Here is a 26,517-nt window from a genome sequence, read left to right as displayed (position 1 = left end):
CGGGAACAGCTGAGGCCAGTGACAGGCCGATCACATAGCACAGGCTGTCTGAGGCAGCTATAGGTTTACATGGGCGAGATCTGCAACATCTGCAACTTCTATCAGAACTCTGCCACTACCCCTGCCACTACTGCCGCGTAGCCCTCCCGCCCGACAGCCGAAGCTCCGTGGTCGGATGTGCAAGCATGCACACAGGCGAGCATTTGAACGAAACCAAAATTGACCTTGGCGAGGGGGAAGGGGAAGCAGATCAAAATGAACCAGTGCCCAAGGGGCAGTCCTCGCCGTTGGAAGACCGCGACCCCAAAGGCATCAATGCCCACCTAAAGGTAAGTGACACATGACCCTGTCATGGCAGCAGCAAGTAAGGTTGCAAGCAAGACTTAAAGTACTTTAAGCAATACAGTCAGTGACTCTTGCAGTAACCTGTAGTGCCGATGTTAACTGAACGCTTACTAAGAAAGCATGTCTGTAACGCTCGTGAATGAAGGATACAAAGATACATTTTCAGACACTCTGCCCCCTAGTGTGAAGTCTAGCTTGAAGAGAAGGCAGGTAAGAGAATCGAGCACAGAGGTGCCGATAGCTAATCCATGGTGCTCTCCATTCACTGGGCACTACGCTTAATATGTAATGTTTCTGACATTATGCCAGCTGGTCTCTGAGTCTGATTCTCTTGATGTGTGAATGAGGCACTCTCAATTACGACACGAAAGTTAGGTCAGTAATCAAAGGCTTTAATAAGCAGTGAACAATGGCAGCCTCCATGAGAAGTGTGCTCGCAAAATGGAGTCTCATCTTAAGTACTGTTTCCCAGGGGGCGTAGCCAGAGGCGGAGTCCCCCAGGGTTCCAAGCCTCTTAAAGGGGCAATGTATTCCGATCATCGCAAGCCTCTTAAAGGGGCAAGGTATTCCGATCATCACATTCACCCCCTGTTTAAAAAAAACACATAGTCCGTCGGGGATGAAGTGTTTTTAAATTATAAGTTCAGTCTTTGTGGTGGTCTGATAGTCTGTGCTGACTTTCGCTGCTCCGGTGGTGGCGCCGTGGATGCGGTCGGTTCCGATGGTGTTCTATCCGGGAGCACGGTTGACTGAAGCTTTGTCCGCCTTGGAGAGGGGGGGTATCAGGAGTGATTAGGGTGGTCGGTGTCGGCTGGGGGGCAGGGGGCGCTATGGAGGGGGCGCTGTCGAAGTCGGCTTTCGGTGTAGGGCCGGGAGCGTCGGTAGAAGGGGGGGGGGGGTCGGTGGGAGGATCGGTGGAGTCGGTGGGAGAGCCAGTGGGTGCCAGGTCTCGCAGGGATACAGTATCCTGCCTGCCATCGGGGTGCTCGACATAGGCATAACGAGGGTTTGCGTGCAGCAGGTGGACCCTCTTGACTATGGGATCCGTTTTATGGCTCCTCACATGCCTCCGGAGTAGGACTGGACCCGGAGTCGTCAGCCAGGGTGGAAGCGAGACTCCAGAGGTGGACTTCCTGGGGAAGACAAACAAACGATTGTGAGGGGTCTCGTTCGTGGCCGTATAGAGGAGCGACCTAATGGAGTGCAGGGCACCGGGTAGGACCTCCTGCCAGCGGGCGATAGGGAGAGTCCTTGACCGTAGGGCTAGGAGGACAGCCTTCCAAACTGTCGCGTTCTCCCTCTCCACTTGCCCGTTTCCCCGCGGGTTATAGCTCGTCGTCCTGCTCGAGGCGATGCCCTTGCTGAGCAGATATCGACGCAGCTCATCGCTCATGAACGATGTACCCCGGTCGCTGTGGATATAAGCGGGGAAACCAAACAGAGCGAAGATGCTGCGCAGTGCCTTGATCACGGAGGCCGAGGTAGTATCGGGGCAGGGGACAGCAAAAGGGAAGCGAGAGAATTCATCGATGACGGTGAGGAAATAGATGTTGCGGTTGTTGGACGGGAGAGGCCCTTTGAAGTCCACGCTTAGTCGCTCAAAGGGCCCAGAGGCTTTTATCAGGCGGGCCTTGTCTGGTCGATAGAACTGCGGTTTGCATTCTGCACAGATCTGGCATGCCTTAGTCATGGTCTTGACCTCCCCTGTGGAGTAGGTCAGGTTGCGGGACTTGATGAAGTGGGCAAGCCGGGTGACCCCCGGGTGGCAGAGGTCATCGTGGATGGCTCTCAGGCGGTCCAATTGCGCGTTGGTGCACGTGCCGCGGGACAGGGCATCTGGGGACTCGTTGAGCTTCCCCAGGCGATATTTAATATCGTACGTATAGGTGGAGAGCTCTATTCTCCACCTCAGAATCTTGTCGTTCTTTATTTTGCCCCATTGTGCGTTATCGAACATAAAGGCGACCGACTGTTGGTCGGTGATGAGGGTGAACCTCCTACCGGCTAGGTAGTGCCTCCAGTGTCGCACGGCCTCCACTATGGCTTGTGCCTCCTTCTCGACTGCAGAGTGTCGAATTTCCGAGGCGTTGAGGGTTCGGGAGAAGAACGCTACTGGTCTGCCCGCTTTGTTGAGGGTAGCAGCCAGGGCGACGTCTGATGCATCGCTTTCTATTTGAAAGGGGATGGCTTCGTCCACCGCGTGCATGGCGGCCTTGATGATGCCGGCCTTGATACGGTTGAAAGCCGACTGGGCCTCATCCGTCAGAGGAAAAATCGTGGTCTTAATGAGTGGCCGGGCTTTGTCCCCATATCTGGGGACCCACTGGGCGTAATAGGAGAAAAGCCCCAAGCACCGTTTGAGTGCCTTGAGGCTACGGGGGAGGGGGAGTTCCTTAAGGGGACGCATGCGGTCGGGGTCCGGGCCTAGGACCCCGTTCTCCACGACGTAGCCGAGGATGGCGAGCCGGGTTGTGTGGAACACGCATTTCTCTTTGTTGTAGGTGAGGTTGAGGGCCCGGGCAGTCTGGAGGAACTTCCTCAGGTTTGCGTCGTGGTCCTGCTGGTCATGGCCGCAGATGGTGACGTTGTCCAAGTACGGGAAGGTCGCCCGTAAGCCGTACTGGTCCACCATTTGATCCATCGCCCTCTGGAAAATGGAGACTCCGTTTGTAACACCAAAGGGGACCCTGAGGAAGTGAAACAGCCGACCGGCTGCTTCAAAAGCCGTGTAGGGGCGGTCCTCTGAGCGAATAGGGAGTTGGTGGTAGGCCGATTTGAGGTCAACCGTGGAGAATACCCGATACTGGGCAATTTGGGTCACCATTTCAGCTATTCGGGGAAGTGGGTACGCATCGAGTTGTGTGAAGCGGTTTATTGTCTGGCTATAATCCACAACCATGCGTTGCTTTTCCCCGGAGCGGACTACTAATACCTGGGCCCTCCAAGGGCTGTTGCTGGCCTCTATGACCCCCTCTTTTAGTAGCCGCTGAACCTCCGACTTGATGAAAGTCAAGTCTTGGGTACTGTACCGGCGACTCTTGGTGGCGATGGGCTTACAGTTGGGAGTGAGGTTCGCAAATAGGCGGGGTGGCGCAACTTTGATTGTCGCCAGGCTGCAGACTGTGAGTGGGGGCAGGGGTCCGCCGAACTTCAGTGTCAGGCTCCGGTGGCTGCACTGAAAGTCCAGACCGAGCAGCAGGAGGGCGCAGAGTTGAGGAAAAATGTACAGTTTAAAACGGGAGTATTTCGCGCCTTGAATTGTGAGGTCAGCGACACAATACCCTGTGATTTGAACCAAATGGGACCCTGAGGCGAGGGCGATAGTTTGGGAGGCGGGATGGGTGCGCAGGGAGCAGCGCCTTACCGTGTCTGGGTGGATAAAGCTCTCCGTGCTCCCGGAGTCGAACAGGCAGGGAGTGTCTTGGTCGTTGATTCGAGTTTCGCAGGTGTTTCGGCCGTGATTGATCAAGCGTGATCGCTCCTAGGTGCGGGCCGTCAGAGTCGGACTCACAAAATGGCCGCCCGGAGTCACAAGATGGCCGCCGCCGCCGGTCGCACGTGTCGGGTTTCGAAGATGGCCGCCGCCAAGATGGCCACTCCCATGACTCGCACGAAGTCGATGACGCGTCAGAAGTGGGCGTGTCTGGCCGCAGTGCAGCCACGTTGCGGGGTCTGTGAGGCCGGGAGCTTGATTTCTGGGCCCGGTGAGACTTTTGTTTGTGGCCTTTGGGCCCAGCTAGGCAGACTTTTGCGAAGTGCCCTTTCTTCCTGCAGTCGTTGCAGGTCGCAGAGCGGGCCGGGCAACGCTGGCGTGGGTGCTGGCCTTGCCCACAGAAATAGCATGGGGAGCCCCCGGAGTGAGTGGATCGACGCGTGGCACAGGCCTGTAGCGTGGCCGAGTCTGGAGGGGATCGAGAGGGATTCGTAAGGACCGCGGAGTACGTACGGAGGTTACGGTGGGCCGTTTCGAGAGAAAAGCCGAGCGTTGCCGTGCCTTGGAGATCCTTCGCCCCGTCTTCTAGGAGCCGCTGCCGGATGTACGAGGACCTGATGCCAGACACAAGGGCATCGCGGATGTGTAAGTCCCTGTGTTCTTCTGCCGTCACTGCTTTGTGGTCGCAGTTCCTCGCGGGCGCGGTGAGTCTTTCCACGAACTCGTCCAGCATTTCCCCGGAGCGCTGGCTGCAGGTCGAGAGCAAATGCCTGGCATGTACCTCATTGGTAGTCTTTATGAAGCGTTTCTTCAATATTTCGATCGCCGCCTCATAGGTCGTAGCGGTTTCAATCATGGCGGAGATTCGGTGGCTCACCCGGCTATGTAAGAAGCGCAGCTTGCGAGCGCTGTCGACGTCAGACGGTGAGGAGTCCAGATAATCCTCAAAACACCGGAGCCAATGTTTAAAGATTTCCGAGGCTTCAGGCGTCCTGCCATCCAGGTTGAGTTTCTCTGGTTTCAGACCGCTGTCCATCTTGATGTGCACTGCTTATTAAATTGAGGCACTCTCAATTACGACACGAAAGTTAGGTCAGTAATCAAAGGCTTTGATAAGCAGTGAACAATGGCAGCCTCCATGAGAAGTGTGCTCGCAAAATGGAGTCTCATCTTAAGTACTGTTTCCCAGGGGGCGTAGCCAGAGGCGGAGTCCCCCAGGGTTCCAAGCCTCTTAAAGGGGCAATGTATTCCGATCATCGCAAGCCTCTTCAAGGGGCAAGGTATTCCGATCATCACAGTGAATAAATAATCCCTTCTGAACATTGGGCAAATATATTTTTGTTAAGAGGGGAGAAGAGAATCTGCAGGAACAACGCATCCCCTGTAACTTGGTGGTGCCATCAGGTGACGAGTTTGAGGTTGTATTGTGTGTTTGCAAACAAACAATGAAATCCCACTGAACGCAGCTTTGTGTATTTGGTCCGATGTGGCATTTTTAAGTGGTGCAATGTGAACCAAGTGTTTGCCAATGAGGGGGTTCCAGCTTTTGTTTATGCAGGACCTATCTGAGTATGACGTTGTTTACCTTGAACTGCAAATACAAGCTGTGGCTCGTTGGGTAGTACTCTCACCTTGACCCCCCCCCCCTCCCCCCGCAAACCACCCCACCCTGCAAGTCAGAAGGTGCCGGGGTGATGTCCCACTTCTGGATTTGAACACAGGAGTCAAGGTTAATCCGCTATTGCAGCTCTGAGGGACCCCCTCTCTCAGATAAGATGTGCAAGCAATTTCTGACATGGATGCCATTGATAGGAGGAAGACCCTGGGCACAGATGTTGAAATTGTGTTGTGTATAGCAGGGTTTATCAGTTTTATGTTCCATTAGACTGCGTGCAATTGGAGTTATAAAATGAACCTGATCAACTCCAGGGGCAATACTTTTTCTTTAATCGGTATCAAGTGGGGAAGTAAGATTGAACCATTCCACAATGAGGTGATGACCCGATAATCGGAAATTCTCGCTCTCTAAATCCCTTATCCCGCCAACTTTTATCTCCATCTTGAGAAACCTCCTCAAAAATCTCTCTATTCAACTTAAATCGCCTTCTCCTCTCCTTGCACTGCTGTACAGGGCTCATTTCTCACCCGTGAAGCTACTTACTTCAGTAAAGATATCAAATAAAGTGAGGTCTGGCAGTGTAGTAATTATTTATTGTGCCAGTCATCTGGAGGACTAATAATCCAGGGAGTTTTAACTTATACCTCAGCGTTGAGCTTTTCCAAATGTGGGCCACCTTCCATTTCTTGAGTCTCCTCTCAGCGAAGGCAATACAATTCATCATGGTCTCCAATGCTCAGCCTTCGGCTGACTGAGGAAAAGATTTTTGATGGACTGGAACCCAATTCTGAGACTAAGATAATGGCTTACCGGGCAACAGTGATCCTCACACTCCTAGAAGCTTTGGAGACTTGGATAACTTACCAGGAACCTCAAACCACCGGAGAAGTACCACCAATGGTGCCTTTGCAAGATCCTCCAAGAGGCCAGAAAGGCGGTCCAACAGCAGCATTCTCTACCTAGCCAACCACTAATCACTCAAAACCAGCTACGCTAGGTGGGACATGTCCTTCGTATGCCTGGCATCAAACTCCCGAAGCAACCGCTTTACTTGGAACTCAGTCGTGGCAGGAGACTCCCAGGAGGACAGCGAAAACACTTTAGGGAATGTCCTCAAAACATCCCCAAAGGGGTCTGTTGTGGGCCAGGGTTTAAGAGAACCCCAAAGTGTATCATGGCATTCACCTGACCTACACCTTTTAATAGATTGTGGTATGGGGAGCACACGGCCCACTCTACAGGTGTGGTACAGCAGAAATGGAAAAGTATTTTTTAAAGCAAAACAATGTTTTTTCTATGAACTCAAGTTAACCTTTCTAAAAAAATACAGTGAACGTCTTAGCAACCATCAATTCGAATACAACCCCCAAGTACAACACTAAATAATCCTTTAAGCTTTACTTTTAACAACCATAAGGCTTAAAACACCTTTTACCAGAAGCACATCAGGTTAAAGTCATTATTGTTAATAGTTTAAAATCCCAGGATCAATTTACAATCTTTAGATTACAGAGAGAGAGTCATACTCCTTCTGGCTGTGACTGTAGCTATTTAGATCTGAAAAAGAAACTAAAACACACCCTGCAGCAAACAGCCTAAAACGAAAGTCAAAAGCCGACAGACAGCCCAGCTCCACCCACTCTCTGACATCACTGCAGTAGTAAACACCCATTTCTTAAAGGTACCCTCACTACAGATATTTATATACACATCCATTTATAAACACACATTTCATAAAGGTACTCTCACATGACACCTCCCCCCCAGAAAAAAAAATGAACCATCAACTTCAAGATGGTTTAATTTTTCACCTTTTCACCATCCTTTAAGAAATGCACACAGTAAATATACTCTTTAGTTTCAAAAAAACAACACACACAAACAGGTATAATAATACAGTTCATTTTTTATCATTCCTCCAACTAAAATCCTTCTCAATTGACAGTCTCTTCGAACAAGAAGGTCTCTGCACGATCCATCCATTTCACCATGCCTCGGCATTTCCCTTTAAAGTCAGATACTTTAGTTCAATCTGATCACAGAGTCCCTTGTAATTCTCCAACACATGAGCATTGGTTATCACAGCTTTCATGCAGTCAAATGCCTGTTGAAACTCCGCTGTCCGTTGAAATTTTCAACGTTTCTTCAGCAAGTCCATCAGTGGAGCAACCAAGCTACAAAACCTTTGCACAAGTGTTTGATCAAATCCACTCATGTTAAGAAATCGCATTATTTCCCTTCGTCTTGAGGGTATTGAAAACTCCTCAATAACTGTTGGTTTCACATCCCGTATGACCATTTGACCCTGTCCGATTGTATGGCCAAGGAAAGTGACTTGGGCTTTTCCAAATTCACTTTTGGCTAGGTTTATCACCAAACCCGCCTCCTAACATCGATCGAATAACTCCATCAGATGTTCTAAATGTTCTTTCCATGTCTGGCTGAAAATTACCAGATCGCCGATGTATACCGCACATTTGGGTAAACCTGAAACAACTTTGTTGGTTAATGTGGCTGGGCCTTTGAAATGTGGCTGGGGCGTTTTTCATGCCTAATGACATAACTTTGAATTGATATATACCATCTGGAGTCACAAAAGCTGAAATCTCCTTCGCTCTTTCGGATAAAGGTACCTGCCAGAAACCTTTAAGTAAATCAAGTTTGGAAATAAAAGCTGATTGTCCCACTTTCTCAATGCAATCCTCCAAACGTGGGATAGGATAAGAGTCCATTCTTGTAACTGCATTAACCTTTCTATAGTCCACACACAATCGTTGGGTACCGTCGGTTCTAGGGACCATCACTATGGGTGATCTCCATTGGCTGCAACCCACTTAAACTATGCCATTTTTAAGCATACTCTCAATCTCTTTGTTAACCTGTGTCAATTTTAAAGGGTTAAGTCTGTATGGATATTGTTTGATTGGAACGGCATTTCCCACATCTACATCATGTATAGCCATTTTAGTACTTCCCAATTTATCTCTACAAAGTTGCCCATGTGATATCAATAACTCTTTCAGGTCAGTCCATTTTTCCTCTGGAAGGTAACTCAACAATTTATCCCGATTTTTAAGAAAAACCTCGTTTTCCAATTTAATTTGAGGTATGTCAAATTCATAGTCATCTGGATTTGGTTTGACACTTTGAGTTTTTTTCTCCTTCCCTTTCAAAGTACCTTTTAAGCATATTAACATGACACACTTGGTGAATCACCCTTCTTTCTGGTGTTTTTGCCACATAATTCACCTCATTAATTTCCTTCCAGCTGAGAAGGTCCACAAAACCTTGCTTTTAAAGGTTCACCTATCACTGGCAACAACACGAAAACTTTATCAGGCAATACTACGAACTTTGGATTTCTTGTCCGTTTCATCACATTTTGTGCAACCTTTAAATGTTGTCTAGCCAATTCACCTGCTCTATTTAATCGTTCCCTAAAATTTGACACGTAATCCAATAATGTAATTTCTGATTTCTCACTCACCAATTTTTCCTTAATCAATTTAAGTGGTCCTCTTACCTCATGACCAAAGATTAGTTCAAAAGGACTAAATTTGGTTGACTCATTAGGTGCATCCCTAATTGCAAAAGTATGAATGGAGTTCCTTTATCCCAATCCTCTGGATAATCGTGACAATCGGCCCTCAACATTGTCTTTAATGTCTGATGCCACCTTTCTAACGCTCCCTATGATTCTGGATGGTATGCAGTTGATTTAAATTGTTTTATTCCGAAGCTATCCATAACTTCTTTGAATAACCTTGAGGTAAAATTTGATCCTTGACCCGATTGTATTTCTATGGGTAGTCCATATCTACTAAAGAATTTTAGTAACTCCTCCACAATCTTTGTAGCTGTCATAGTATGTACTGGAATGGCCTCTGGAAACCTAGTAGACACATCCAGTATCGTCAAAAGATATTGATTTCCACTTTTCGTTTTAGGAAGCGGTCCTACGCAATCAATTAGGACCCTTGTAAAAGGTTCCTCAAATGCTGGAATGGGTATTAAGGGCACTGGTTTTATCACTGCTTGAGGTTTCCCTATCACTTGACATGTATGACATGATTGACAAAATTCAACAACATCTTTATGTAGTCCAGGCCAATAAAAATGTTTTTGTATTTTAGCTTGTGTTTTCCTGATTCCCATATGACCTCCCACTGGTACCTCATGTGCAACTCACAACACCTCCTTTCTATACCCTATCGGTAATACTACTTGATGAACTTCTGCCCACTTTTCATCCGCCTGCATATGTAAAGATCTCCATTTTCTCATCCAGACATCACTTTAACGGTAATAACGCTCTGGTATACACGCAGATTCCTCTTCCGTGTATGCTTTCTGATACATCGGGTTTATTTCTACATCTTTCTGTTGTAACTCCACCAATTTTCCTGAACTAAAAATATCCGCCTCATCTCCACCTGTTCTTATTCTTTTTCAACCACCTGATCAAAAATAGTTTCTGATAATTGCACTTCAACTTCATCTTCACTTTTTGATTTCTTCTCTTGTCTTAACCTGTGACTTTGCGACCTCATTACTACACAATCTGGAAAAATCCCAGGATATTTGTCCTCCAACACTTCAGTTGTCTGATTTTGCACTGGCTTATCAACCACAGTAGGCATCACTCCCACCTGTGAACCAGTTATATCATTACCCAAGATAAACTGTATTCCTGGACAAAATAGTTTCTCTATTACTCCTACTACCACTTCACCACTCTTTACTGGACTTTGCAACCTTACCTTATATAATTGAACACTACTCCTCTCACCCTGAATTCCACATATTACCATTTTTTCTGGCAATATACTTCCCAAACTACTTAACTCTTCATCTCTTACCATTAAAGATTGATTAGCTCCCGTATCTCTTAAAATTGTGACTTCTTTACCTGCTCCTCCTGATTCACATGAGTAAATTAAACTCACACAAGTAAATTTGTTGAAGAGATCTGGCACCTTCTTATCAATCACTTCTTGAACAGGCTGTACAATCTTTTGCACCTCCTTCGCTTCCCTTGGGCTTTCCTTTACCACTTTAACAAACCCGACTGTCTTATCCTGTTTTGCCACATCAGCCTTCCCAGTGCTTTTCTTCAACCACCAACACTGTGACTTTACATGGCCTAGTTTATTACAGTGAAAACATTTGAAACTTTTCATGTCTCTTCCACCCTCCTTGATTTATTTTTTAATCTGAGGTATACTCTCTTTATTGTCTCCCATCAGATCATCTTTACCTTTACCACTTGAGTATTTCTCATGTCCCCATTTCTATCCCTCACAGGCTGAAACTGATATCGGAAACCAAGCTTTGATTTGTCAACTAATTCATAATCATCTGCCATTTCTGCTGCTAATCTCACAGTTTTAACCCTCTGTTCTTCCACATAAGCTCTCACAACATCAGGAATTGAATTTTTAAACTCCTCCAAAAGTATAATTCTGAGAGCTTCATACATTTGGTCTATTTTCAAAGCCCTTACCCACCTATCAAAATTACTCTGTTTGAACCTTTCAAACTCCATGTATGTTTGACCATATTCTTTCCTTAAATTTCTAAACCTTTGTCTGTAGGCTTCAGGCACCAGTTCATATGCACCTAAGGTGGATTTTCTCACCTCCTCATAAGTCCCAGATACCTCCTCCGATAGTGATGCAAACACTTCACTCGCTCTACCTACCAGCTTTGTTTGAGTCAGTAATACCCACATGTCCTGTGGCCATTTCATTTATTGAGCCACCTTCTCAAATGAAATGAAAAAGGCTTCTACCCCCTTCTCGTCAAACCTTGGCAATGCTTTGACATATTTAAATAGATTCCCACCAAGCCTTCGACTTTGACGCTCTTTCTCACTTTACGTCTGCCAATTTTAACTGACTGTTATGTTTCATGGCCATTTTCTGAAGTTCAAACTCTCTCTCTTTATCTTTTTCCCTGATCTGTATCTCCCTTTCGCTTTCTTTTTGTTCTGCTCGGGCTTTTCTTTCTTTTCTTCTTTCTTCTCTCTCCTTTTCTTTTCCCTCTCTCTCTCGCTTTCTTTTTCCTCTCTCTCTCTTTCTTTTTCCTCGCTATCTCTTTCTCTCTCTCTTTCTTTTTCTCCTCTCTCTTTCTTTTTCCTCTCTACCTCTTTCACTCTCTCTCTTTCTTTTCCCTCCTTCTCATATTCAAGCTGCTTTAATTCTTTATCATGTTCCATTTGTTTAATTTGTAACAGAATTTTTGCCATTTCCAATGAGTCAAACTGTATCTCAGGCAACTTTAAATGCTTAGCCACCGCCATAATTACCTCATATTTTCGCATTTTTGTAATGTTAACTGCAATGTTTTTGCCAAATCGAACAGTCTGCTTTTAGTCTCTGTCCGTAAGGTACTGCGTGTGACCGTCTCCATCCCCAAAACTTCAGAGTCTCTGAAAGAGCCATTGTTCACAACACACACCCCACTTAAACTAGACTACCACACCTGATAAGCAACCACAATATGCTCACCCCTCACTGTCTTTAAGTTCACTAAGCCAATGCAATAGATAGACTATTACCCCCCTCAAGCCCCCAATTTGTTATGGGCCAGGGTTTAGAGAATCCAAAAGTGTATCATGGAGTTCACCTGGCCCACGACTTTTAATACATTGTGGTATAGGGAGCACACGGCCCACTCTGCAGGTGTGGTACAGCAGAAATGGAAAAGTATATTTTAAAGCAAAATAATGTTTATTCTTTGAACGCAAGTTTACCTTTTTAAAACATACAATGAACATCTTAGCAACCATTAATTCAAATACAACTCCCAAAGACTACAACGCTAAGTAATTCTTTAAGCTTTCCTTTTGACATCCATAAGACTTAAAACACCTTTTAGCAGAAGCACATCAGGTTAAAGTCATTACTGTTATTATTTTTAAATCACCAGGATCGATTTACAGTCTTTAGATTACAGAGAGAGATTCAAACAACTTCTGGCTGTGACTGCAGTTATCCAGCTCTGAAAACAAAACTAAAACACACCCTCCAGGAAACAGCCTAAAACAAAAGTAAAAAGCTGACAGACAGCCCAGCTCCACCCACTCTCTGACATTACTGCAGTAGTAAACACCCATTTCTTAAAGTTACTCTCACTACAGATATGTATATACACACCCATTTATAAACACTCATTTCTTAAAGGTACTCTAACATGACAGGTCAAAGATCCCAACAGACCCATGGGAGTCTCTGACTTGTGAATGATCAAAATGGAGATGGTTCACTCCGAACGCCAAGAGATTTCTTTGGGAGCAAACAGAGGCAAAGCCGAGGTGTTGGAGGGAGCACACAAATCTCCAAACGACACGTGCGGCAGAGTCTGCAGATCGCACATCGGACTTATCAGCCAACTTGGATCTCATCGAAACTGAGTGAAGCAAGTCATCCTCGAACCTGAGGGACTGCTGAAGAAGAAAAAGGGCTTTGCAAAATTGCCTCCAATTTAAAGAAAATCTGGGAATAAAAGATGATGTGAGTACAAGTGACCCTGAAGTGAAAATTAAATTGGTTCCCCTGTGTTCTCTAGTGGAGGAAGCCTGCCAACTGTACCTACCCTGGCCCATGTATGACAGCAGATCCACGCCAATGTGGTCAACACTGAACCATCCCCTGAAGTGGTCAAACAAGTCACTCAGTCAGGGCAAGTAAGGATGGACAAAATATCCTGACCTTGCCAGCAACGTTCACATCATTAGCATGAATGTTAAAAAGTTACAAAGCCCCCTCCATCCTTACAACCCTCCGAGATGCCTGTGGTTCCTCCTATTCTGATCTCTAGTGCATCTCCAATTTCCTCCACAATTGGTGGCCATGCCTCCAGAATTCTCTCTGCTGCTCTTTTGCTTTAAGGTGCCTGCTTAAAACTTATTTAATTGACCGAGCTTTGTTCACGTGTCCCCAAAATCTCCTTGTGACTCAGTGTCAATAATTTTGGCCAATAACACTTCTGTGAATCACCTGAGGTTTTACTATGTTAATGGTACCACGTAAATGAAAGTTGTTGTTGTTGTATTGAAAGAAATTGTCCTTTCATACCATCCGAGGCCCCCAGAAGGACCCATTGTCACTTCCTCTAGCCCAGCCCACTTCTGCCCCTCTTGTGTCCCCAAGCTCACTCCAACACCATCCCCCACTCCCTCACTCCTGCTCCATGCTTAGCAGAAATTCTTTCTAACTGGAAGATCAAAATATCATCAGGGTTGTGACAGAAGTATAAACACTGATCATAACACGACAATCGAGCGAGGCGACACCAGACTTGATCCATAGTTCCACAGAGAATATTCAGCTTTTTCTGTCGCGAGGAATGATGGAAGCTGAAAACTTCGCCTGGAGGCCGGAGTTGGTGAAATTACAGGATGGCTACCTTACGGGCTCGCGTGTCACTTCTCTGAGTACTATTTTAATGCAGGCCACAAAGCATTTATTTCAAATGGGGTAATGCTTCCCACTAAAATAGCAGACACAGGAATGCCATCTGAGCACGCTCACAGTGACTGATAATTTATGGATTGTACAGGATAGATTCCCCCCTGTGGAAATGGAAGCTTGCCATGCCGAGAAATCAGTGCTGCAGCTCTCAAAATATAATTTATGCCTGTCGTCTCTTTCATAGGATTACACAGGATTGCATAGGATACATGACCCAGAAACAGGCCATTCGGCCCAGCCTCTCCATGGTGGTGCTCATGCCCACTCAAACCTGCCCCCTATCTTTTTCACCTAAATGTACCATTATAACTTGCTACTCCTTTTGTAGAATCCAATGGAAGAGATGCAGGAACACATGATAGGATAGGAATCAACAAGGATTTATTACGATGTACACAATAATTACAGAGCACACAACTCCTCTCCCTGAAGGGCCACCCTCCTCGACCTGCACCCAGGTCGGTGTTTCTATGCTGAGAGGTTCCCCTTGTTAAAGTGAAACCGCCCCCTGAATTACCGGGGGAGTTCATACTCTGTTGTAAAGGCGGGAATCTTATAGAGCATAGTCCTTGGCCCCCGAGAGGGTCATACACCCTATTCCCTCAAATGCTTGCCTAGAATCCCGTAACAGCCTCCCCGAACAGGCGTCGGAATGTGGCGACTAGGGGCTTTTCACCAGCGCCGGCCCTAGGGTTGCTGGCGCCCCGGGCAGTCGGCGCCCTTGGGGGGGTGGGGCCAAGGGGGGGGGGCCAAGGGGGGGGCGGGGCCGAAGGGGGGGGCAGGGCCGAGGGGGGTGGGGCCAGGGGGGGCCGAGGGGGGGGGGCGAGGGGGGGGGCGGGGGCGAGGGGGGCGGGGGGGGGGGGCGGACCCGGGGGGGGCGGACCCGGGGGGGGGACCCGGGGGGGGGGCGGGGGGAGTGGACCGAGCGGGGAGCGGACCGAGCAGGGGAGCGGACCGAGAGGGCTGACCGGGGGGGGCGGACCGAGGGGGGGGGGGGCCGCCCTGGGGGAGGGCGGCCACCGCGCATGCGCTGGTTGGCACCGGCCCAACTGCGCATGCGCGGGACCCGAGTCTCTGGCGCCCCCTAGCACATGGCGCCCCGGGCGACTGCCCGCGTTGCCGGTGCCTTGAGCCGGCCCTGCTTTTCACAGTAACTTCATTGAAGCCTACTCGTGACAATAAGCGATTTTCATTTCATTTTCATTTCATTTCATAAATTCCCCTTAAATGCTAGTAGCTTTAACCAGTCCTTGTGTTAATGCATTCCACATATTTATCACTCTTTAGGTGAAGATGTTTCTTCTGAATTGGATTTCTCAGTGACTGTCTTAGATTGGCGGCGTCTAGTTATGCTCCTCCCCAAAAGAGGAAACATTCTCACTGTATCTGCTCTCTCGAAACCTTTCCTTGTTATACAGACTTCTGTTCAGCCGTCCCCCCTCACACTTTTTTTAAGGGAAAAGCGAAACAATTCTTTCCTGATATGTATTCCTGCATATTTCTTTGTAAAGCCTTGTAAATCTTCTCTACACCCTCTTCATTGCCTCTACATCCTTTTGTGATGATATGATCTGCATACTCGTCTGCCATTGGGCCAGAACGTCGGCTTACCATTGGCCCTGGTCGGTCATGTGCCTCTCGACCGATTGGCCGAGAGGCTGAGTTAACCACGCCTCTATTAACGAGGTATAAATGCTCAGACGCCTGACGATCGTCCCTTTCAACTGTAGACGATCGCAGAGCTGTGTTCTAGTCAATTAAAGCCAAGACTTTGGTAAATCACTCGCCTCGTGTACAATCGATGGTACATCACCTTTTATAAGACAAACACAACAGTTTACGTTCATGTCACACCTTTACTGTCCAAAAAGGGCACTGCTCAGAGGCTGAGGGTCAAAATGCAAAATGGTTGCTGCCCATGAGGAGATGATAGGAGGGGTGGGCTAAACGTTTGGTGAAAGCGATGAAGAGAGAGATGGTGACGCAGGGGGGCTTAGGGAGGAAATCATGGGGCAAGAGCTTTTACAAGCGGAAGCTTTGGCCCCCAATGGTTAGGGCAAATAGAGGGACAGTGAGAGCCAGAGAGCAGTGCCAGAGGAAGGGGAGGTTGGAGGGGTTGTTGGCATGGAAGAGATTACAGGATAAGGAAAGGGTTTGGTGTTGGAATGATTTAAACACAAGAATTAAAAACGTTAAATTTGAGTTGTTGAGGACCCAGAAGCCAGGTCAGAGAAGACGGGTGGTCGGTCAAGAGGATTTGGTGCAGGACAATAAGTGGACAGAAGAGTTTTGGATGAGTTGCAGTTTCATGCAGGTAAAACAATGGGAGAGCAGCCAGGGGTGAATTGTAATTGTTGAACCTGGAGATAACAGGAGAGTTTTAAATGGTAAGTGGGCTGGGTGGAAATAGGCATTGTTACTGAGGTGGAAACAGGCAGTTTTGGTGATGGAGAGGGTATCAGAGGCACAGCCCAGGATAAGACAATGAGAGTACAACCATCTTGTTTCAGTCTGTGCATGAGTGAGGGAGGGGAATGGAATCAGTGACCAGTGCATGAATTTCTCCTTTGCATTGAGTAGATTTTCAATGAACCCTGCTTTATGTTTGTTTCTTTAAAGGTAAACTTTGAAGATGTGATTGCAGAGCCTGATTCGGTGCACAGTTTTGACAAAATCTGGATTTGGAGTGATGCATTGTTTGAAGTGTCTAAACTATGGTGCTATAGAATCATCACACTTATATTTGCTGTTCCAGTGTCTTTAATCTCTGGAGTCCTTTTCGCTATACTAAGTTGTCTGCATATCTGGTGAGTATAAATAAAATTGAGCGTTCTTAACGTGACGTTTTAGAATTTCCTGTCCAACAGCTGGTTACAGAGGTGGGTATTGATCACTGATTCAACCCTTAAAATGTTTCCTTCAGGACAACTTTTTCCTATTTCCTTCTCTCCTCTTCTGAAGGTGTTCACGTCTGCCGAGGAGTGGCTCCGTGGTAGGCAGTCAGCCCACAGTACATTCCTCGCTGTGAGCTTTGGCATTATAGTGTCACCCTGCATTTGCATTGCGCCTCTGGTGCAGCAAGTCATCCCAAGGCTCTGCACAGGGTTGTGTATGCATCGAACGGACACAGGAGAATCCTGGAGTGTGAATTGGCGGAGGGGGTGATTAGGAACATTGTGAACAAGGAGGGGTGGCTTTTCAGCTCCTTGGTCTGCTCACCATTCATAAAATAGAATTACAGAATAGTTGTAGCTCAGAAGGAGGCCATTCAGCCCATCACTTCCCGACCAAGAGCAACTCGGCTTGTCATGTCCCCCCCGGTGCTTCCACTGAATCATGGAGTTGATGCAGTGCAGAAGGACGTCATTCAGCCCTTCCACCTAACCAGGCAAATTTCCTTCCCTTCAGATCCTTATCGAATTCCCTTTCCAAAGCTCCGATTAAATCTGCATCCACCACATTGTCAGGCAGTGCATCCCAGACCATAATTGCTCACTGAAAGATTTTTTGCTCATTTCACCTTTAGATCTTTTGACAATCACCTTAAATCTGTGCCCTCAGGTTCACCAGACTTCTGCCAATAGGAACAGTTTCTCTGTATCTACTCTGTCCAGATGCATCTTGATTTTGAACACTCCTGTCAAATTTATTTAATTCAATTATACAAATCACAGAATCATAGAATCTCCACGGTGCAGAAGGAGGTCATTCGGCCCATTGAGTCTGCACCAACCTTCTGAAAGAGCACTGATGCACTATCAATTACGACGAGACGAGAGTAGAGTGTATTCGAGGCTTTATTACGCAGAGATGTGTAGCCTCCTGCAGCTGCTGCTGAAATGGCTGCAGCTTGGAGAGCCCGCACATTTATACTCCGCCTACTGGGCGGAGCCAGCAGGCAGGGATCTACCACCGTACCTGTAGCCTTTAATTTGAAGCCTACTTGTGACAATAAGTGATTTTCATTTCGTTTCATTTCATGCACCTCATATGCGATATATATACAACAGTGGTGACTACCACATTCACCCCCTGTTAAAAAAGAGTCCAGCGGGGGTGGTGGAAGACTATTTACATCTATAGGTTAACATTTTAGGAAAAGTTTACAAATTCAGACGATCGGGGGCCTTGATCCTCCGTTGTGAGTGCCGCAGTCCCGGTGGCAATGCAGGCGTCGGCTCGGTCACCAGTGACTCCGGGAGTGTGTCGACCTCATCTTCATCCCCGGGTGGATGGGGAGGATGGATCGTCCTGGAACGGGGGCTGTGGTGAGGGGCGCTGGGGGGAGGAAGGGTGGCACCGGGGCAGGGTGGGGGGGTGTGGGAACCCGGCTGGTGCCAGGTCCCTGAGGGAGTCTGTGTCTTGGCGGCCGTCAGGGTACGCCACGTAGGCGTACTGTGGGTTCGCATGGAGTAGCTGTACCCTCTCAACCAATGGGTCCGCCTTGTGGAGCCGCACGTGCTTGCGGAGGAGAACGGGTCCTCGAGCTGCCAGCCACGTTGGGAGTGAAATCCCGGAGGTGGACTTCCTGTGGAAGGCAAAGAGACTTTCATGGGGGTTTTCATTAGTCGCAGTGCAAAGGAGCGACTGAATGGAGTGAAGGGTGTCGGGGAGGACCTCTTGCCAGCGGGAGGCCGCGAGATTCTTGGACCGTAGGGCCAGTTGGATGGCCTTCCAGACCGTCCCATTCTCCCGTTCCACCTGCCTATTTCCCCGGGGGTTGTAACTGATCGTCCTCCTCGAGGCGATGCCCCAGTTGAGCAGGTACTGGCGCAGCTCATCGCTCATAAATGATGATCCCCGGTCGCTGTGGACGTAGGCGGGGAAACCGAACAGAGCGAAGATGGTGTTGTGGGCTTTGATGACAGTGGCAGACGTCATATCGGGGCATGAGACTTCGAAGGGGATTCTGGAGTATTTGTCGACCACATTAAGAAAGTACGTGTTTCGGTCAGTGGAGGGGAGGGGCCCTTTGAAGTCCATGCTGAGGCGTTCAAAGGGGCGGGAGGCCTTCACTAGGTGCGCTCCGTCTGGCCGGTAGAAGTGCGGTTTGCACTCCGCGCAGACCTGGCAATCTCTAGTGACAGTCCTGACCTCCTCGATGGAGTAGGGCAGATTGCGGGCCTTTATGAAGTGAAAAAACCAGGTGACCCCTGGGTGACAGAGATCGTCGTGCAGGGTCCGGAGTCGGTCCACTTGTGCGCTGGCACATGTACCTCGGGATAGGGCATCGGGAGGGGCTTGTTGAGCTTCCCGGGGCAATACAAAATCTCGTAATTGTAGGTAGAGAGCTCGATCCTCCACCTCAAGATTTTATCATTTTTGATCTTGCCCGCTGTGTGTTGTTGAACATGAAGGCAACCGACCGTTGGTCAGTGAGGAGAGTGAATCTCCTGCCGGCCAGGTAATGCCTCCAATGCCGCACAGCTTCTACGATGGCTTGGGCCTCCTTCTCGATGGAGGAGTGCCGAATTTCGGAGGCATGGAGGGTGCATGAAAAGAATGCCACGGGCCTGCCCGCCTGGTTGAGGGTGGCGGCCAGAGCGACGTCTGATGCATCGCTCTCGACTTGGAAGGGGAGCGTCTCGTCGACCGCGAGCATCGCGGCCTTGGCGATGTCCGCCTTGATACGGTTGAAGGCCTGGTGAGCCTCGGCCATCATTGGGAAAGCGGTGGATTGAATGTGTGGGCGGGCCTTGTCTGCATAGTTAGGGACCCACTGGGCGTAGTACGAGAAGAACCCCAGGCATCGTTTGAGGGCCTTGGGGCAGTGGGGAAGGGGGAGTTCCATGAGGGGGCGCATGCGATCGGGGTCGGGCCCTAGAACTCCATTTTGAATCACATAGTCGAGATGGCTAATCGATTAGTGCTGAACACGCACTTCTCCTTGTTGTACGTTAGGTTGAGGAGTTTGGTGGTGTGGAGGAATTTGGAAAGGTTATCGTTGTGGTCCTGCTGGTTATGGCCGCAGATGGTGACGTTATTCAGGTACAGGAAGGTGGCCTGCAGTCTGTACCGGTCAACCATTCGGCCCATCTCCCGTTGGAAGACCGAGACCCCGTTAGTGACACCGAAGGGAACCCTAAGGAAGTGGTAAAGGCGGCCGTCCGCTTCAAACGTGGTGTACGGGCGGTTCGCCTTGCGAATGGGGAGCTGGTGGTAGGCAGATTTCAGGTCCACTGTCGAGAAGACCCGGTACTGTGCAATCAGATTGACCATATAGGATATGCGAGGGAGGGGGTATGCGTCGAGCTGCGTGCACTGATTGATGGTCTGACTGTAGTCAACGACCATCCTGTTTTTCTCCCCAGTTTTCACAACTCCCACTTGGGCTCTCCAGGGGCTGTTGCTGGCCTCGATAATACCCTCCCGAAGCAGCTGCTGGGCCTCAGACCTGATGAAGGTCCTGTCCTGGGCGCTGTACCGTCTGCTCCTGGTGGCGATGGGTTTGCAATCCAGGGTGAGGTTTGCAAACAGAGAAGGCGGGTCAACCTTAAGGGTCATGAGACCGCAGACAGTAAGGGGCGGTAGGGGCCCGCCAAATTTCAGGGTTAGACTCTGGAGGTTGCACTGGAAGTCCAGGCCAAGCAGCAAGGCAGCGCAGAGGTTGGGGAGGACGTAGAGCCGGAAGCCACTGAACTCTATGCCTTGGATGGTGAGGGTGGCGGTGCGGTACCCCCAGATCGCCATGGAGTGGGATCCAGAGGCCAGGGAGATTTTCTGGTTAATGTGGTGTACCGTGAGGGAGCAGCGCCTTACCGTATCGGGATGTCTTGTGCCCATCAACCTTCACTGTTGTCGACGCGGTTGCGAAGTTGTGCAGTCGGGACTGGTCGATCGTGATGGAAGCAAGACGCGGCTGGTGTTGGAAGGTCTCTGGCTGGTCGGCAGTGGTTGCAGGCGATGAGCGGCCCGATGAGGTGCCCGACGAACAGGGGTCCTGAGGCGGAGAAGATGGCGGCGCCCATGGGGCGCGCGTGGTGGGCGGCGTTAAAGATGGCGGTGCCCATGGGCCGCACATGTTCTGAGGCGAGCAAGATGGCAGCGTCTACGGGCTGCACGTGTGCTGAGGCGAGGAAAATGGCGGCACCCACGGGCCACACGTGGTCTGAGGTGAGGACAATGGCGGCGCCCACGGGCCGCATGAGGTCTGAGGTGAGGACAATGGCGGCGCCCACGGGCTGCATGAGGTCTGAGGTGAGGACGATGGCGGTGCCAACAGGTCGCATGTGGGGGGTGCAGGGACAATGGTCTGGTTACAGCGGCGATCAATCAGGCCTGGCACACAGCAGGGAAATGTCCTTTCTTCCCGCAGGCCTTGCAGAGCACGCTCCGCGCCGGGCAGCACTGCCAGGGGTGCTTTGTCTGTCCGCAGAAGTAGCACTTGGGTCCCCCGGGGTTGGTTGGCTGCCGCATGGCGCAGGCTTGGGGTTGGCTGGGGGCAGTCGATGGTGGGGTCCACGATGGGGTGGTAACTGGCGGGCTCCATGATGTCCAGGAGGGGTGCGCCGTGTGGTTGGGGGCGTACGCCTGTACATTGCAGGAGGCGACTGTGAGTGAGATCGCGCGTTTCTTGGTCGGCGCGAGGTCGGCGTGAATTTCTTGGTCGGCGCGAGGTTGAGGGTAGCCCCTTCTAAGAGGCGCTGGCGGATGTACGCCGATCCTATGCCTGAAACGAAAGCGTCCCTAATTAGGAGTTCAGATGTAGGCTTCAAAGCAAGCTAGCCAATGTGTGAAGGCCGACTTGGCATTGTCTGCTTGAGGGTGCAGCTGCAGGCAATCTGGCTTGATGCAGAGGTCCATCGTTGTAAAATCTCTGCGTAATAAATTGATGCACTATCAAATCTGACGAGACGAGAATAGATTGTAATCGAGGCTTTATTACGCAGAGATGTGTAGCCTCCCGCAGCTGCTGCCGAAATGGCTACAGCTCGGAGAGCTCACATATTTATACTCCGCCTACTGGGCGGAGCCAGCAGGCAGGGCTCTACCCCCGTACCTGAAGTACAGGAGCCTTACGGTAATACACCTCATCTGCGATATATATACAGCAGTGGTGACTACCACAAGCACCCTACCAAGCCCCAATCCCCCGCACTAGCCCCGTAACCCCACCTAACCGTAGGAACCTAAGGAGCAATTGATCATGGCCAATCCAACTAACTTGCATATCTTTGGACTGTGGGAGGAAACTGGAGCACCTGGAGGAAACCCACGCAGACAAAGGAAAAATATGCCAACTGCACACAGTCACCCAAAGTTCAAATTGAACCCAGGCCCCTGCCGCTGTGAGGCAGCAGTGCTAACCACTGAGTCACTGCGCAGATCATGGCTAATCTGTACCTCCCATTCACCTGGATTACCTCCACAGCATTTGATACTCTTTAAAAAAAAAAAAAATTTAGAGTAACCAATTATATATTTTTCCAATTAAGGGGCAATTTAGCGTGGCCAATCCACCTAACCTGCACATCTTTTGGGTTGTGGGTTGTAACCCACGCAGACACGGGGAGAATGTGCAAACTCAACACGGACAGTGACCCAGGGCCGGGATTCGAACCTGGGTCCTCAGCGCCGCAGTCTCAGTGCTAACCACTGCGCCACCGTGCTGCCCAGCATTTGATACTCTAACCCAACACAAATCCCTCGCTTTGAAATTTCCATTCGACCCAGCATTCAGTCTTTTGGGGAAGAATATTCATTTACGTTGCAATTTTCAAGCCCCAAATTGTTTCACAGCCAATTAAATACTTAGTTAATGTCGGAAACACAACGATCCTTTTGTGCACAGCAAGGCCCCACAAAAAAGCAACAAAATAAATGATCAAATCATCTCTTTTCAGTAATATTCACTGAAAGATCAATATTGGCAAAGACACCAGGGAGAATCTTCCTGCTCTTCTCATGTCAATAGTGACATCTTTTACATTACAGTTTTTATTTAGGTATCTTTCTCACCTCTTTCTTCTGTCATTACGAACTGAGCCAGCAGCCATGGAGAGCCCGGGACACAAACACACGCACGCACACAGATACACATAGACATGCACGCACACCCGCATGCACATTGACATGCACGCACACCCACATGCACATTGACATGCACGCACACCCACATGCACATATGCCCACATACACACACTTACGTACACACACACACACATGGATGCACACATGCACATGAATGCACATGCAGAAATGAATACATGCATATACTGACATATATGCACACACGTGCACACCCACACAATACATGTGTACACACATATACACATGGACACACAAATATACATATATGCACACACATAAACTTCTCCTACACAAATGTGCAATACACATATGCACAGACATGCACACACTCAAACATGCTGTGCACAGACACATGCACACACACATACACACTCACATGCATATACATGTTAACACACACACTCACACCTGTGAACACACAAATGCAATACGTGTGCACACACATGCAAACACATACATATGCACACATATACATAAACACACAGGCACATGCACACACACTCACTTGCACACATGCAATACATGTACACACACATGCATGCACATGTGCACACACACATGCTTGTGCACAAACAGAGACATGCACACATATACAACATGCATGTTCACATGTACACACACGCACGCACATACGCACCGGTGATGCCCATTTTTCAGGAGCATTGCACCCGCAGTTTCCACTCCTGAGTGAGTCCAATACTAAGGGTTACAAACATAAGTTAGTCACTAATGTATCCATTAGGAAATTCTTGAAAAATGTCTTTATCATGGTCCAGAGGTCAAACTGTTCGGACCAATGTTTTAATTTATCTTTCTACTGTTTTTTTCCTTCTGGTCCTTGAAATTTGTTGTTTCATCCTGGTTCTTTCCTGGATCTCCATTTTTGAATCTCTCTCATCATGTTTCCGCTTTTTGTAAACACACTTATCAAAGTCACAAATGACTTAACAACAACGGCAACTTATGTTTATACAGCCGCTTTAACATCATAAAACCTCCCAGGCACATTATCAAACCAGATCTGACACCGAGACTCATAAGGAAATATATGTGCAGCGGAATACAGGAGCACACACAAGGGATTAGAGTTTGGAATGCCATATTTAGAACCTGTATGTGTACAGATGATCTGATGTCTTCATTTAAAATGGCCCTGCCTGTTAGAGATGTGATAATTCTGTGTGATTTCAACATCTATCCTAACGCAAGCCCTCATTCCTTAGTGTTTACTGCCTTCCCATTACCCCTAATCACTTGGTCAAAGGGGTACATTTTGAGCAGCATTTTAAACGAGGAACACAAGGTAGTTCCTTCAAATTAATTTTTGGGACGTGGGCATCCTTGGCTAGACCAGCATTTGTTGCCCATCCCTAATTGCCCTTGAGAAGGTGGAGGTGAGCTGCCTTCTTGAACCGCTGCAGGCACTGTGGTGTAGGTGCACCCACAGTGCTGTTAGGGAGGGAGTTACAGGATTTTGACCCAGTGACAGTGAGGGAACGACAATATATTTCCATGTCAGGGTGGCGAGTGACGTGGAGGGCAACCTCCAGGTGGTGGTGTTCCCTTGCATCTGCTGCATATCTCCTTCTAGACGGTGGTGTTTGTGAAGTAGAGAGGTTTAAGGAGAGAATTCCGGAGCTTAATTGCCAGAGCAATTAAATTTGGGGATGCTCAAGGGGCCAGAATTAGAGATACATCAGAAGATTGTGGGGCTGGAGAAAGATACAGAACTAGGGAGAGGGCAATGCCATGGTGGGCTTTGAAAGCAAAGATGAGTATCCAATGTGACTGAGACCATGGTCAATTATTCCTCCTGACCTGGCTGCAGCAGTCGAATACACCAACACCTCTGCGATGACTAGCTACAGTTCGAATCCTAACTGCCACCAGGGAACCACCTGCAATGATTTGTCTTCCCAATCCCACATCTTTACCCCCGGAGTCTCCGAGTATCTATCTTTGGCTGTCTCTTATGCTGACCCTCAGCGATATTATCCGAAAACATAGGGCACAATTTAACGGAAATGTAACGGATCCCTGTGTGGAGCGCGTTCTAAGTGCTGGCAACGCTGAGAATGACCTCGCTATTAAACAGGACTTTACTTCATTTCAAGGCCTCGGCGAGGAACGCCCGGCTGAGGCCGTACTTAGTCCCATTTCCTGCACGAAGCCCCAATCTCCAGACCGTCCCCACCACTGCGGCTTCTGGACCCCCCCCCCCCCCCCCCCCCAAAACGTCCCAACTCACCGTTAAGGGGGTTATCGAGCCCCCTGCCCCCCACCTCATAAGGGCAGGGCACCTCCGGGCCCCTTCCACGAAAGGGGTATGATGCCACCTGGGTATCTTGGCACTTGCAGCATGGGACCTTGGCAGTGTCTCCACCAGCCTGGCAGTGCCACCTGGCACACTTGCAGAGCAGGGTGTCAAGATGGCAGTGCCACAGTGCCTGGGTGGCATTAAGGGTGCCACCCTGCCCAGTGCCTGACCGCCCAGGGGCCCCTGATCAACTGGGAGGCCCCCCCAAGTGCCGGTATGCCTGGTCCATGTCCGTGGAAGCCAGTGCTAAATGGCACCCCCTCGGGGTCTTCAAGGCAAGGCCGATCAATCCCGGGCGCTGGGTAGATCTGGCATGGAAGTATTCAAGAGAGACTAACTACTGACTTGAATATACAAATCTATGGCCCGACCCCAAATGGGATATCAAATCTTGTTCGATAATTCTGCTTTAAAGTGCCTTGACGTAATTAACTGCATGAAAGATACTATATAAATGTAAGTTATTAATTAACACAAAGCTGTTAGTATTCTGATAATCTCTTAATAATGTTTCCACTTATTCAGGTGTGTGATGCCCTGCATCAAGAACATATTGATGAACATGCCTTCCATTCAAACCATCTGGGGAAGTATTGTAGACCTGATCATTTCTCCTTGCTGTGAAAGTATGGGGAGATGCTTCAGCAGCATCAACTTGCACATTGCACGAGATTAAAATTCCTCCCCATTGCGAGTGGCCAGATCCAATTGATTTGACAGACTGGATTCCACATCAGCATTCTGACCATGGTGCACCACTGTACAGGACTTATACAAAGCTGTAAATTCAACGCCCCACTCTTTCAACAGGTGCACAATGCACACGCTGTGTCGGCCATTTTAAAGTGCTCGGTTTCCATGGCAGCTTTCGAATTCTTTTGTATTAAATAACTTTTGCAAACGTGTTATTGCAAGCCAAGCTGAAAATTCCATCAACCGAAATTAAGGAATGTATGCAGCTCTCCGATAAGTCATTGTACATTCTCAAATAAACTGAAGGTATGCTTGTAAGTTGTGATTTTTATTTTAAGTGGAAATGCTATCGCAAACTCTCAACCCAGCACTGTTAGCATTCTTTTAACACTGTTATTTTGGCTGAAGTAACTATCTATAACTTTTAAAGTCCTTAAGGTATCGCAGGGAGTAACCTCAAACCCTTTGGTTGCTTTAAATACTGTAACAGAATCCCAGCTGCTGGGCGCCTGGCTGTTTATGGAAGCATCTAGCAACTTTTTCAAATGGTCCCTTTCAACTCTACTATGCTGACAAAGGCGGCCATTTTTCATCCAATACTAGCATC

General features: G+C 48.7%; 1 protein-coding gene across 1 annotated transcript; it reads left to right on the top strand.

Annotated features, from left to right (window-relative positions):
* LOC119973152 (caveolin-2-like) lies at nt 1-26,228 on the top strand. The gene is made up of 3 exons (XM_038810768.1): nt 1-329; nt 16,490-16,677; nt 25,743-26,228. Exons 1-3 carry the CDS (start codon nt 186-188, stop codon nt 25,891-25,893), a joined length of 483 nt encoding a protein of 160 aa, XP_038666696.1. The 5' UTR covers nt 1-185; the 3' UTR covers nt 25,894-26,228.
* Nucleotides 26,229-26,517: the final 289 nt, after the last annotated feature.

This window comes from Scyliorhinus canicula, chromosome 11 (genome assembly GCF_902713615.1).
Source record: "Scyliorhinus canicula chromosome 11, sScyCan1.1, whole genome shotgun sequence".
Taxonomy (NCBI): Eukaryota; Metazoa; Chordata; class Chondrichthyes; order Carcharhiniformes; family Scyliorhinidae; genus Scyliorhinus; species Scyliorhinus canicula.
Note: the sequence above shows the minus strand (reverse complement) of the source record. Positions and strands in the feature narration are given on the sequence as shown.

Coding starts and splice junctions, on each gene's coding strand:
- LOC119973152 (XM_038810768.1), top strand. CDS start 186: ATGCACACAGGCGAGCATTTGAACGAAACCAAAATTGACCTTGGCGAG. Junction 330..16,489: donor GCATCAATGCCCACCTAAAG/GTAAGTGACACA, acceptor GTTTCTTTAAAG/GTAAACTTTGAAGATGTGAT. Junction 16,678..25,742: donor CTAAGTTGTCTGCATATCTG/GTGAGTATAAAT, acceptor CCACTTATTCAG/GTGTGTGATGCCCTGCATCA.